Source organism: Raphanus sativus, chromosome 8 (genome assembly GCF_000801105.2).
Source record: "Raphanus sativus cultivar WK10039 chromosome 8, ASM80110v3, whole genome shotgun sequence".
Taxonomy (NCBI): Eukaryota; Viridiplantae; Streptophyta; class Magnoliopsida; order Brassicales; family Brassicaceae; genus Raphanus; species Raphanus sativus.
In genome coordinates this window covers 4,318,077-4,332,011 of record NC_079518.1, presented here as the reverse complement: position 1 = coordinate 4,332,011, position 13,935 = coordinate 4,318,077, and the positions used below count along the sequence as shown (strand labels likewise).

At 34.8% G+C, this 13,935-nt stretch overlaps 5 protein-coding genes across 8 annotated transcripts; 3 read left to right on the top strand and 2 right to left on the bottom strand.

The window, feature by feature from the left end:
* Nucleotides 1–2,597: 2,597 nt before the first annotated feature.
* On the bottom strand, nucleotides 2,598–4,189 carry LOC108836253 (ras-related protein RABG3b). Its single transcript, XM_018609431.2, has 7 exons — nucleotides 3,995–4,189; nucleotides 3,891–3,917; nucleotides 3,662–3,761; nucleotides 3,429–3,575; nucleotides 3,264–3,344; nucleotides 2,956–3,101; nucleotides 2,598–2,888 (listed from the first exon to the last, which is right to left on the bottom strand). The coding sequence occupies exons 1-7, from the start codon at nucleotides 4,045–4,047 to the stop codon at nucleotides 2,825–2,827; spliced, it is 618 nt and encodes a 205-aa protein (XP_018464933.1). The 5' UTR covers nucleotides 4,048–4,189; the 3' UTR covers nucleotides 2,598–2,824.
* A 488-nt stretch (nucleotides 4,190–4,677) lies between these two features.
* LOC108836813 (uncharacterized) lies at nucleotides 4,678–5,816 on the top strand. The gene is made up of 2 exons (XM_018609916.2): nucleotides 4,678–5,700; nucleotides 5,782–5,816. Exons 1-2 carry the CDS (start codon nucleotides 5,112–5,114, stop codon nucleotides 5,814–5,816), a joined length of 624 nt encoding a protein of 207 aa, XP_018465418.2. The 5' UTR covers nucleotides 4,678–5,111.
* Nucleotides 5,817–6,170: 354 nt separating this feature from the next.
* On the top strand, nucleotides 6,171–7,219 carry LOC108836812 (glutathione S-transferase T3-like). The gene is made up of 3 exons (XM_056992403.1): nucleotides 6,171–6,816; nucleotides 7,009–7,013; nucleotides 7,124–7,219. The coding sequence occupies exons 1-3, from the start codon at nucleotides 6,171–6,173 to the stop codon at nucleotides 7,217–7,219; spliced, it is 747 nt and encodes a 248-aa protein (XP_056848383.1).
* Nucleotides 7,220–7,852: 633 nt separating this feature from the next.
* LOC108833168 (uncharacterized) lies at nucleotides 7,853–8,917 on the top strand. Its single transcript, XM_018606606.2, has one exon. It carries the CDS (start codon nucleotides 7,853–7,855, stop codon nucleotides 8,915–8,917), a length of 1,065 nt encoding a protein of 354 aa, XP_018462108.2.
* Nucleotides 8,918–12,779: 3,862 nt separating this feature from the next.
* Nucleotides 12,780–13,736, bottom strand: LOC108820882 (uncharacterized). 4 transcript variants are annotated; one of them, XM_056993205.1, is made up of 4 exons: nucleotides 13,428–13,736; nucleotides 13,238–13,297; nucleotides 13,112–13,151; nucleotides 12,780–13,036 (listed from the first exon to the last, which is right to left on the bottom strand). In XM_056993205.1, exons 1-4 carry the CDS (start codon nucleotides 13,623–13,625, stop codon nucleotides 12,936–12,938), a joined length of 399 nt encoding a protein of 132 aa, XP_056849185.1. In that variant the 5' UTR covers nucleotides 13,626–13,736; the 3' UTR covers nucleotides 12,780–12,935. The 4 variants fall into 4 exon arrangements, with proteins under 4 accessions (XP_056849185.1, XP_018449407.2, XP_018449404.2 ...); XM_018593905.2 differs by having other exon boundaries at nucleotides 13,112–13,158; nucleotides 13,428–13,726; XM_018593902.2 differs by having other exon boundaries at nucleotides 12,780–13,023; nucleotides 13,112–13,158; nucleotides 13,428–13,723.
* Nucleotides 13,737–13,935: the final 199 nt, after the last annotated feature.

Sequence of the window (13,935 nt, the reverse complement as noted above, 5' to 3'; positions counted from 1 at the left end):
TGCAAATAAAGAAATGTTGGACCCTGACCAACGAAGAACGTGAAGCGATGGATCCATGTTCTCCGACTTGCTCGATCAGATGTCCTCGACCTCCAGCCTCGTCTCTCCAGTCCGAGCAGAGAAAAGCGACCAACAGGAGACACAAGCTGCTCGATTCATCTCTCCCGATACCCAGCCTGCAAGTCACGACCCGTGGAGCTCAAATTGACCGCTGGACGCAAGCCGAACTGCTCGAATTGATGCTCCTTGACTCTGGTGACGAAAGCGAAAGGAGAAGCTCACCATTGCAGCTCTGGTACGGCGGAGATATGGTGGTGACGAGAAGAGCCGAAGCTGAAGTTGCAGAAGCGAGGAAGACTAAGTCAAAACGGCAAACGCGATTTCCAGATCGCAAGTCTCCAAACGCGGCTGCAAAACGCAGTTTATGCCAGTCGCAGCGTTTTCATTAAAACGGCAATTAACTCATTTCCAAAGACCTATATCAATACTATTAAAATATAAGGAAACTTAGAAAATCTAATTAACTAAAGTTTTGTTGAACCATTTCATTAACTAACAATATTTTGTTATTACCGTGATACTCCTTCTATTTTATAATAAATGTCACTTTAAGTTTATTTTTTTGTTACATAAAAAGTGTCATTTTACAATTTCAATACACATTATACTAGTTTTAAGCTGAAAATTAATTGCAAACTGTATTGATTTTATAAATAACTTTAGTTATCTGAAATACTATTGGTCAAAGAGATATAATTAATTACAACTTACATATATTTCAACAACTTTATTAATTTGTGTAAAAAAATATCAAAACGACACTTATTCAGAAACAGATTGAGTATTTGACTATTCTCTCTATTTCACTATAATTGTCACATTAGACTTGTACATACAGATTAAGAAATCATTTAATTTTACATATTTTCAATACAAAAACATCATTATCTATACAATTTAACCAGTAAAAAATAGAATGGAGTTTCAAATTAATAAATTATGCATTGAAATGCTAAAACGACATTTATTTTGCAACGAAAATTTTTTTCTACAACGACACTTAGGGGGTGTATTCAACTAAAGGTTTGAAGTGATTTGTATTAAAATGACAAATCCACTATTATTCAAACGTGGATTTTAAAAAACACTTTAAAATCCAGTGTTATTGAACTTGACATTTTATAAAACACTCTAAAATCCACTGTTATTGAACAAAATTTAAGTTAGAGATTTTAGAATGGTTTAAGTGTTTCTAGAGTGTTTGAGAGGAGCTCTTTAGTTATAAAAAATACAAATCCCACTGTTTTAGATGAAATTTCAGAGTGTTTTAACAAAATCACATCAAATCTTCTAATTCTCCTACAATCATCTAAAAACTCATTAAAAATCAAATCACTTCAAATTTCAGATTCAATACACCCTCCTTAATATGAAACGGAAAGAGTAACAAATAACCATTAAATTTCTCAAACAATCAATTAATTGTCATAAATATATTAGTCATTTATGGTAATTCCGTAGGTTTTATTTAATGAAAGAAAAGAAAATAGTAATTATATCTAGCGGAACAATCATAAATGCTTATATCTCATATCATATCATATCATCATATCATATAGTTTGACCAACGAATGTATCTAGCGACATATAAAAATCGAATGTAGACCTACTTATTTTTCAATTGAATGTAATTGACTACCTAATTGAGTGACACCTAAGCATGAGGTCTTTTTTAATTATTACAAAATTGAAGTTATAATTTTCAAATGTTTCTCTTTTAATATATAGGGGATTTGAATCTTTAGTAGTTTAGTTGCTAAACCATAAGCTAGCAATATCGAACACATGATTACCAGATTAATATAGATTCTTTAAATTGATCATTTATATAAAATTTAATTTATATATCTTATATTACTTCTTATATTGATGATTTATAATAAATTTTAGGTAAATTTTTTTATATTTTTTTAATTAAAGTATGATGTAGACTTAATTATAAGTTTACTATGTACATTTATTTTAAAGCCTACATATTTGTAGACTTTTTTATATTATTGTAGATTTATAAATGACATAATAGTAAAATAACATTTTTGGTATGGTTAGAAGGGATAAATTTTGTTACTCTTTTTGGTTAGTTTTGCATTTGACTAAATATGGAGTATTTCTTGTATTTCAAATTAATATAGAAATTATATTAAATTCCTCAAAAGTCAATTACATCAATCAAATATAAATCAGCATCATGCCCAAAAAGAGCATTTTTTATTTAACAGGTTAACTGTATATAGTTTTGTGAGTTGTCACATAAAAAGAAACTATATAGAAGAAATATCCAAATATATTTTTTTGAGAAAGGATTTGCTATTAATATCCAAATATTACATGCAACATCCAAACTTGTAATGGATAAATATATGTTTTTGTGTGTAAAAATGAAATCACAAAGCTCCATATAGGCAAAACCGCAGAATGAAAAGAAAAAGAAAAACACAGAATGAATGTGCTCATACGTATCTCCAGCCTTGCCATGACCCATGGAGTTTACTAACTTAGCCTTGTTTTGTTCTTTGTTTCCTCTTCCACCCAAAAGATTTAAAAAATGTAACAAGAATTATAAGAAGTATGTTGATATTTGATAAGCTACATTTTAGTATCTATATTAATCTATCGTCTTAGACTAACGTTCTTTTTAGGTTTTAGATCAGAAGAGAGACGGAATAGCTGCACGACAACGACCAGGCTCGTGCCAAAGCTGAGAACGAGAGAACAAACATGACTAATGGCACAAATCAAACATAGCTAAGACAGATGTTTTTCTTCAGCAAGCACATCCTCCTCTTTGCTCAGGCTCTGAACCAGACTCTGGAATCCCCTGAAAATATCTGCCAACCAAAGCACGACCCCTTTTAGAATCTTTTTTAGCCTTAAGATAATAAGAGGTTTGCTTACATATCTTGGTCGCGCTCATTGGCAAGGGCAAGTTTTGTGATGCACAAGAACGATTCATCTACGTTGTAATCTTCTTTAGCAGATGTCTCGTAATAGCATATGTTTCCCTTTTGAGCACACCATTCTCTAGCTTTCTTCTCTGATACCTGAAGTTAATGTATTACATCAACACAAGGAACATAACACTTAGTTATAACAAACATTTACAATTGTTATAGTAATCATATTATATCATTCATAATAATAACAGTTTTACTTCATCTTTTCAGTTTTGTCTATGTTAAGAAGCAAATTAAAGGCTGACATACCACTCGACTGTTTCCTCCATCAATATCAATCTTGTTACCAAGCAATATGAACGGGAACGCGGTTGGATCCCGTGGGCTAGCCTAAGAAAACATTCAAGATTCATTCACGGATGAAGAATCTTCCAGAGAAAAAATGGAGAAGAAAGGTAGACAGGGAAAAAGAACCTGCTTAAGAAACTCCTCGTGCCAATTGTCCAGAGAATCAAATGACTTGAGGTAGTTAACATCATAAACAAGCACACAACAATCTGCACCTCTATAGAAAGCAACACCAAGACTCTGGAACCTCTCTTGCCCAGCAGTGTCCCAAATCTAAAGCACACACACAGACACAAACATATAGACTAGAAACTAAAACAAAAAAAAAAGCAGATAAGAAAACAAGAGAAGAAACATACTTGGAGTGTGACGAGCCTGTCATCGATTTGAAGCTCCTTGGTGACAAAATCAGCTCCAATCGTGGCTTTGTACTGTTGACTAAACTTATTATTTACATATCTACACAGAAACCCGTTAAGGCTTCCACAGATTCTTGAACAGAAAATTGAAAACCAAGAATCCTAAAAATAGATCAAGTTAGATAAGAGAAAGACAGAAAGAAAGTATCAAAACCATATGTAAGGATACTGATTCATCAACGATGTTTTGCCAACCCTGAAACAGAAAGATCAAGATCAGTAAAAAAGAAGGTTAATGAATTGATCAGCAAAAGTGAAAAAAAAAAAGCTAACCCGCTGTCTCCAAGGACAATAACCTTAAGCAAACTTCTTCTTCGCATCGACATGTTCCACAGCTTCTTGTACTTAGCTCGGTTCTTCGGATTCAAGAAAGCAAAGAAGCGCCAAGTTCGATCTACAATGTTACAAAAAACAAAAGTTTTCCGTTTTTTCTCTGTATAAATAAATTGTTTTCTTTAAAGGAAATTTTATGTGAGGGAGACTCGTGGGGCATGTCCAGCTTTTAAGATAGAGGTGTCCAGAGATAATGATTGTTTTTTTTCTTTCTTTCTTGGCCGACACTATTTTTTAATAGTACTAAATATTTCAGAAAAAACAAAATGCTATATTATGTGAAGACGATGATGACTCACAAAGAAACAAAACATACAGGTCATAAAATAAAAGATTAAAAAAAGTAAGTAGTAAGAGCATCCGCAAAGGAGTATTTAACCAATCCTTAGCGCGATAACATAGGTAAATTAGATTAAAATAATAATAGATATGGTCGATTACGGAAGGATTGATCCTTGAACAAGGATTAGAAGGATCAAGTCCTTGTGTACGTGTCCGTCGGTGATAGGTAGAGGTTTGGTTTGTGTTTGGCGAGAGGAAAAAAAATTTGGTCATTTGCAACCAAAACCAAAAAAAAAAAGAAAAGCTCTCGAGTCTCGACGAAAAGGCGATTTGGAGGCGTCGGCTTCAGGAAGGTAAAGCGATCCCTTCTCTCGTAGATTAATCGATTCCGATGACTTTTCATCATGTTTTCCTCTCTATTTAGGGTTCGGTTTTGGGTTTAAATCGATTTGGGGATATTTGTGTTCGAAATTAGGGTTTGCAAACGATTTGGGTATAAATCGAAATCAGGGTTTCAAAACGATAATTGTCTAAATCTATTTGATGAGCTTCTCGTTTGTTCTTATAATAGGTTTCAATCGATTAGGTTTGAAAACCGTTTGTGGGTTGCTCGTTTGTTTTCGTTTCGTTTCAAAACCGTTTCTCGTTTGTTCTCGTTTCGTTTCAAAACCGTTTCTGGGTTGCTCGTTTGTTATTATTTGATGAGGTTCTCGTTTCGTTTCAAAACCGTATCGTTTGAAAACCGTTTCTCGTTTGTTATTACTTGTTCTTTCTCATGTTTGTTATTACTTGTTATTATTATTTGCTCGTTTCTCGTTTGTTCTTACTAACTATATTTATTTTTGTTTCAGGTTTACGAATCATGGGACAAGATTATAGTTACAGTCAGCCCTCTTCATCAGAGGTTGACATGGACTCTCTTCTTCTAGAGGAAGCAGAGTTGTACGCGGATGAAGCTCAGAGTAGCTACAACGCAGAGCCGGTTCAGTATGAACCTGACCCCGAAGCTGATGAAGGAATCCCCACGAGATGTTACTGTGGTGGTGAGCCGGTGGTGGGAACATCCACCAATTCTAAGCATCCATACAGGAGGTACTACACGTGCCCCAACGTTGATGATGGCGACTGCCACATCTGGAAGTGGTGGGATGTGGCCGTGGTGGAAGAGTTGCGGGACTTTCAGAGAGAGTTTAGGCAGTTAACTGAGCAAGTCAGTGAGAGTGAGCGGAAGCTGGTGAAGCTAGAGGAGTCAGTGGCTGAGTTATCTAAGAAGAAACCAGTGGCTTCAAATGGCTTAGAAGTGGTTGCTTGTCTACTGGTCAGTCTAATAGTGATAATATGTTTGGTTGTCTTCGTTCTGCCTGGTAAGTTTCTGTACTTGTGTTTTGATTCTCGTTCATGTTTACTAGATAAAACTATGACTGTTTTATCTCTTTGGTTTTCAGGAGGAGGTTCAAACGGTTCAAACGAGAGTGTATGACCTCACACGTGTATGTAAGGTTAGATGCTTTCTACTGTAATTAGGATAAAAAATAAAACAAAGTCACTGTATTGGTGTTAAATGCTAGTAGTTATTGCTTTCTATCTTCCTAACTGCTCAGATTAGATAGTTTTAATTGTTATACAGCTATTGTACTTTACAATTAGTAACTGGAATGCTCTCACAGTAGATAGCGTAGTGCTTTGCCTGATTTGATTGGTGGTAAATGCAACTAGTTTAGTTTCTATCTTCCCAACTGCTCTGAGTTGATTGCCTTTAAATGTTACTTAGTGATAGAAATATTACTTAAGGCTCTGTGTTGCTACTCTTAGTGCCACAGAGCATTCTCTACCCATGGCTAACATTGGTGGTTATGTTAACCTACTAAAGAGTCAAACGTCAGTTGACCTTGAATCACCGGAACAACTTTGGTTCGGTGCCGAAGGTCCTGATGAGCCTTGCGAGCCTAGTGAGCCTAGTGTGAAGGAGAGGAGGAAATGGTCTCCCAAAGAGGATAAAATCCTCATCGGCGCTTGGCTTAACACAAGCAAAGACCCTATCATCAGCAACGAGCAGAAAGCCGGTGCGTTCTGGAAGAGGATTGTAGAGTACTACAATGCAAGCCCTCTTCTCGTTGGGAGTACACCTAGGGAGCTTGGTCAGTGCAAGCAGAGGTGGTCTAGGATTAATGGGGATGTCTGCAAATTTGTAGGATGCTTTGAAACGGCTCTGAGGCAGCAGAGAAGTGGTCAAAACGACGATGATGTGATGAAAGCAGCCCATGACATATTCTTCAACGATCAGGGAACCAAATTCATCCTGGATCACTGCTGGAGAGAGCTAAGGTATGACCAGAAATGGTGCACCAACTTTGTGCCTAAAGACGGTGTGAAGGCAAAGCGCAAACAAGTTGCGGAGGGTGAACCTGGAGAAGCGGAAGTGCGAGAACCTGAAGCTAGACCAATGGGTGTGAAGGCTGCTAAGGCTGCTAAAGCTGCTGGTAAAAGGAAGATGAGCGCTAGAGAAGAGGAGTTGGCTAAGCTACAGGGCGTTTTGGATACCAAAAAAATATTAGGGAAACAGAAAATGCTGGAATGCTTACTTGCCAAGAAAGAACCACTAACTGAGATGGAAACATCTTTTAAACTAAAACTAATGTCTGAGATGTTGTGATGCTTATCTGTTAAAGTAGTTAAGGTATGTTGTGATGCTTTGTTGTGATGGTTATTAGTTGAGGTTCTCTGTGATGTTGTGATGCTTTGTTGTGATGCGACCTAATAACTCTTGTATTTTTGTTGATGTTTCAGGTTGAAGTCACGGATGGTCAAGTCACGGGTTATCAAGTCACGGGTTATCAAGTCACGGGTTATCAAGTCACGGGTGTAGGAAGTGTTGTTGCTTAGATCACGGGTGAAGGAAGTCACGGGTGTAGGAAGTGTTGTTGCTTAGATCACGGGTGAAGGAAGTCACGGGTTATCAAGTCTTTGTGTCCTATAAGTAGTGAAGCATGTCGTTAGCTATCTTGTATCCTCTAGTTTCCTGCATTTGGTTTCCTTTGTTTCCTGCAATTTTAAAATTTGTATCAAACTCTTGTCTCCTCTCCTTGTTTCCTCATCTGCTTCTGTAATATTAAGGTACTTGTATCCTCATCTGCTTCTGTTTAGGTAATGAACTACTTGTAACATTAAGGTACTTGTAATATTAATGTTTTTGCTTCTACTATTGTCTTCAAACATCAAACGATTTCATAATTTGTACTTGTAATATTATCATTGAATCATTCAAACATGCAAACGATTTCAAACATTAAGGTACTTGTAATATTATCATTGAATCATTATATAATTTGTATCATTTTTTAAAAGTATTATAGACAATAAAAACAATTATTTGTCAATGAATGTTATAAAAATGTTATATAATTTGTATTATTTTTTTAAAGTATCATAGACAATAAAAACAATTATTTGTCAATGAATGTTATAAAAATATATAATTTGTATCATTGACATTTTTTTCAGAGAGGAATATCAATAATGTCAGCATCATCGGACTCTGATGGCGTCGATCGAATAGTAGACGAAACTGTAGACGAATCTGTAGACGAATGTGTAGACGAATCTTTTGATGAAATCTTCGAAGGTATATATACCGACGTAGTGGAGGGCCAAGAAGAACAGCAAAGGAAACATGCTTATATTGAACGAAACCGCGAAGCCGGACACAACCGTTTATGGAATGACTACTTCAGCGAAAATCCGACTTATGACGCATCCTTATTCAGACGCCGTTTCCGTATGAACAAGGATTTATTCTTGCGTATTGTCCATGCTCTCTCAGAGAACATTCCATTCTTTCGACACAGAAGAGACGCTACCGGGAGGTTTGGCCTTTCTCCACTGCAAAAATGTACGGCTGCAATTCGTCTCCTTGCTTATGGTTCTGCAGCAGACGCGGTTGACGAATATCTCCGACTTGGTGAGAGCACATCAATTTCGTGTTTACATCATTTCACGGACGGGATAATACAGGTGTTTGGAGATGAGTTTCTACGAAGACCGACACCAGAAGATCTTCAACGACTACTAGATATTGGAGAGAAACGCGGGTTTCCTGGGATGGTAGGGAGCATTGATTGTATGCACTGGGAGTGGAAAAATTGCCCAACCTCTTGGAAAGGACTGTACGCCCGTGGATCAAACAAACCGACAATTGTCTTAGAGGCTGTAGCTTCACAAGATCTTTGGATATGGCACGCTTTTTTTGGTCCTCCAGGTACTTTAAACGATATTAATGTCCTGGATCGGTCTCCTGTTTTTCATGACATTTTTGAAGGTCGAGCTCCCAGATTAAAGTACGTGGTCAACGGACACCAGTATAAGTTGGCGTACTACCTCACAGACGGTATCTATCCAAAATGGTCCACATTTATCCAATCGATCTCATCCCCTCAAGGTCCTAAAGCAGAGTTATTTGCTGAACATCAAGAATCAGCCCGGAAAGATGTGGAGCGGGCTTTTGGAGTTTTGCAATCTCGATTTGCGATTGTGAAAAACCCGGCTCTTACATGGGAGAAAGAAAAGATAGGGAAGATTATGTGAGCATGTATCATACTACACAATATGATAGTCGAAAATGAACGCAATGACTACCCTCGCAGTATAAATGAATTTGAAGAAGGCGACAGCAGCAGAACCTCAAGGGTGGAAACCGAGAGGCCTACAAATATCGGTAATTGCGTTGGCATTCGGGATGATGTTCACGACAGACGTAAACATCAAAAATTGAAAAATGATCTAATCGAACATATTTGGAACAAATATGGTGATGATAATGAATAAATATTGTATCTTTTTATTTAATAATGCAATAAATAAAAAATTTATTTTCAATTTTATAAAAAAAATATAATTTTTTTATTCTTAAGAATTCTTATGTGGAAAACACCATTAGACTTACAAATTTAATGAGAGTCCTTAACTATTTAGGAAAAAAAAAAAACATTTTATATCCCTAAGGACTCCAATGGTGATAACACCATTGGAGATGCTCTAACAGAACGTCACTAAGATCATGAGACAATCATCATCATCAAAGTACCGTATATGTTTATAAAGAAAAAGGTCATTTTGGGGTAAAGGAAGGATGTAAAGGAATCGTTAACACACATACATCACTTTTTGCAATGAATCATTTTGGAGTATGTTTTTCATGTGTAGTAAGATTTTTATGATGTGGAGCAACAAGTAGAGCCATAAGGAGTCTACCACTACGGTCTTGACATTTGTTACGTTTCATACGAGTCATTTACGCTCCTTCTCTCTATTTTAGTTTTTTTCATAAACATATGTCAACGAAGAAAAACAAAGTTATGGATAAATAAATATTATAATGTTCAAGTAAATTGATGATGATTCTCTTTGAATATTTCAAACTTGCCAAAGGTAGGTTCTTCGAAAATTTCAAATGTAAGAGAGAGAGCTTCAGTGAAACGATGTCCTTCATGCCTTTTAAAGCATACCCATACAAACCATTACAGTTTATAAGAATTGCCCCATATGCATTATAGAAATCTCAGTATAACCAGAAGCTCAATCCTTCCTCACATCTAATGCTTCTCTCTCTCCGTTTATTTCGTCTCTGCCATAGCTTTCTCCTCCATATCACTATCTGACTATCATATTCTGCAACTGCAAGAAAACACATCTCACTGGTACCAACTAAGCATATTTAACATGTAATCTGGTTTTGTACTATGTTGGGCCATTTAAAACAATCATAGAAAAAGATCAATTCTGCAATAATGTTTACGGTCCACTGAAAATTTTGATTTTTTTTTAAATGATTAAAAAGATAGTATCGAATTTTATATTTTGCTAGTTTTTGCTTTTTATAACATCAGTTTTACATGGCTGCTGTAAGTGGTGATTGCGGATCGCTTCTTCCAGTCCAATTCAACGCGAGTTAGGGACTTAGAGGAATGTTTTGTAGCTTAAAGATTGTCATGGTTAAGGTGTCTTTTCATGTTTCGGAAGCTTTTACGTGTTCTCCAAATAAAACAATTAATTGCAGAACTAAGATGTACGATATAGGCATTTCAAAATCTGTCGGACATTTACAATCGAAAGATGTCATAATTACGATGGACATTCACATGCCATGTCCGAAGCGATAAAAAACAGTCGATTTGGTTAAGATAGAGATTTCTTATGGATCAAATAAGGATAATTAATTCGACAAGATTTTGCTATCTGTGTCTTGTTATATTCAGGACTGGCTTTGAACATGCTAGTGCTCACAGTGCTTCTTCCAGTCCATTTTTTTCTGACTAAGTTTTCTTCAAGTAATTTTTTTGACTTAGTTTTCTTTAAGTAATTAAGGTCTTGATTTATTAAAATACATACATATAAATAAAGACTTTAGTTTGCAAATTTACGATTGTTGCAATCTTCTGCTAGCCCTATCGGTAGCGCTTCATTTAATCCGATATACACAGCTATATCTGACACAAAAAGTATGAGATTTCTCATTTTTCAATCATTCACTTTTCTCTAAAGGGTTTCTACAATCCAACAACTGTTCAATATTAAACATTTTGACGTCCACTATTCAATTTTGCATGGGGGCCATTAGCTATGAATATAATTTTTTTTTTAACTGGATATATTTTTTTTGAAAAAGATATGATTTTTTATAAAATGTAAGGGTATTCAATGTCCAAAAGTGATAAAATTTGATTTTGTTCTAAGGGGACAATAGCTGAGATTAGTTATCCCTTTTTAGCAAATTTCTCTAAGATATTTTTGTATGGATATTTTGTATGTCCCCTCAATTATTTTTCTATCTCAATCAGTTTTCTGTACCATTATGCTTTCACTTGCTAGGCCCAACCTTCTGATGGCACACTACGCCGAAGTCCAATGGCAACACACCATACATTATATCTTCAAGATAATGGCTAACATGAACTCATGACATGATCGGGATCCTAAGGAAGCATAGCAAATGTGGAATTTTAGAAACTGTCATATTGGAAGTGCAACGGAAGCTTGATATTTTAAGAATCACAAATACAAACAAGTAAACAACACAAAAAAAAAAAATCTTTTTTTTTGAAAAAAAAACATTTTAGAATTTCATTACTGTTTGTTTAATATTTTTTTTTGTAAAAAAAACTGTTTGTTTAATATTGAACATGTGGATCTTATTTTATTTTAATAGAATAATTGTTCAAGCACTTTTTGTTTGCTAAATCTGACCAAAAAAACACAAAAAACTTAATGCAACTCAGATTATGTCCAGAAGATAAATTATCAGTAATTTTTAGAGAAAATTGGAAAATAAAGACACTTTTCTTAGAGGTTTGTCACAATATGATTTGTTGAAGATTGTTTAGGTAAGTAGGATTTATTTTTCATTTAATACCAAATTGCCCTTAGATTTATATAATTAACATATAATTTTCGATTTTCTACATTTTTACTGAGGTAAAAAAATAAAAATAAATCAAAGCAGTTATAACAGAAAGTAAAAAAAAAGGGAAAACAATAAAAAAAGAAAAGAAAAGTCGATTAGGGTAAATCGACTTTTAATCTCCTCATCTTCTCCGCCGAAAGACCCAAGCTTCTCCCATGGCGATTCCGATGGCAATTTCGGGTAAGATGAAAGACTAATCGTTTCTTCACTCTTTAACTTCTATTTTTCGTCTCTAATATCCTAATTGTGTTCTTTGTCTTTGTTATCAGTTACAGATTGAAGAATTGGAGATTTGTTCTTACTCTACGAAAACCTCGGTGGTTCTTCTTGTGTTGGTTGATAGAAGAGATGTTTGTCGATGAAGATGAGAGAGGAATGAGAGAGATAGAGATCGTGTGAAGAGAAGAGAAAATCGTGGGGAGAATATACTTAGAGATATTTAGGATAGATTTAGGAAACATATGACCACGAAATTTGGAAGTTTCCATTTTTACTATATTTGGCTAGAATAGACATCCTACCTAAGGCAGAAAGATGTAGAGAGAGTGGAAACTACGTTATGCCGTAGGCTATTATAAAATAAAAGGCATAACAAGGTATGACGTGAAAAAAATAAAAGGTATTTCACTGAGTCTTGGGTAGAACTTGTAAAAAAGCCGTTTGTAGATTGAAGATATCTAGCTAGAATAATACGACACAAAATCTATCTTGGGTAGATTATTGAAGAAACGGTAGTTTATATTTTTTTATCCAAGGTAAACCTATGTATAATACTTTGTATTCGATTTGTACACTACGTAGATGGCTAGAATAAGTATTCTATCATAGTTTTGACATTAAATAAAACATAGTTCCATATTTTTTAAAAAAAATATTTAAACAGAAAAGTATGTATACTTTGATTTCTAATGATTTCTATATTTTTTTATATTTTTTAACTTTACTTTACTATTTTTTTCACAATACAAGGGCAAAACCTGTCCAAAATGACCAAAAGTATCAAAAGTCTTATTTGGACAAACAAACAAGAAAAGTGTCTTGTTTTTCCAATTCTCCCTAATTTTTAGTATATCTTGCAAGTTATACAACTAAAAAGTAATGGAAATAGGTACATGTTTATTAAAAACAAGTAGTATAGTTCTTCTATCTTTCCCCTCTCTGTTCTGGCGTCAAACCTCCCTTCCCACATTTAGGACAGCTCTTCATACCGAATCCTTGGCAATCAAAACATCTACACATTTCCACTTTATAAATCATTAACTATTTGAACTAGAAAACTATATGATTGATTTGAAAATTTTGTTTCAGTTTTTACTTACTTCCACCTCTCGAAAATATTCCCATTCTTCTTATTTCTACCTGTTCCCTGGAGGTAACATAAGATTATTTTTGTATGATAAATGCTAGAAAAGAAGAAGTGTATGCATAAATAAAGACTAAGAAACCTTGCAACCGGGGCATTCAATTGCTCCTTTGGCTCCACAAGTGTCACAGCTTTTGAATATCTGTTTATTTTCATCACAAACTCTCACAACTTTGAAGAACTAATAAAATCTAATCATTGTCAATACTAACAATACATCATATTTGCACATAGATATGCTTTTGCGTATTATTGAATTGTGAAGTCCTTACCGAACCAAGCGAGAAATTTCCGGATTTTGCTGCAGAAACTTTGACGGAATCGCGCCGTCCCAGCACAATCTGTCTTTTGGTATGCGAGATAGAAACCAATGGAGCAGCAAACGCTAGAGTCTTGGATTCTGAAGATAACTCGCAACCACAAAGTGGGAATGTCAACATTTTTGTAAGCTGTAAGAAGAAGATAAACATACACAAGTATCAGTATATCATATGCACATCATGATATGGATAAGTGGGAGAAAACAAAAGATTTGCTTGGCTGTGGTCTGTTAAATATCGAAACGGATAATGTGGGGGAATATGTTTGATGAGGTCCCAAAATGTTAAAATTTCATTTACTAATAGATAAATCAATTGTTTCACATTGTATCCGATGTGACTAATGAAGCATTGATGGAGAAATGCCTTTGTTCCTTTTTTCCTTGGGTTAAAACCATGACGTAAAAAATCGTTTAGTAATTGCATCCAAGTATTAACTAACAGAACGTAGTTGAAAAAA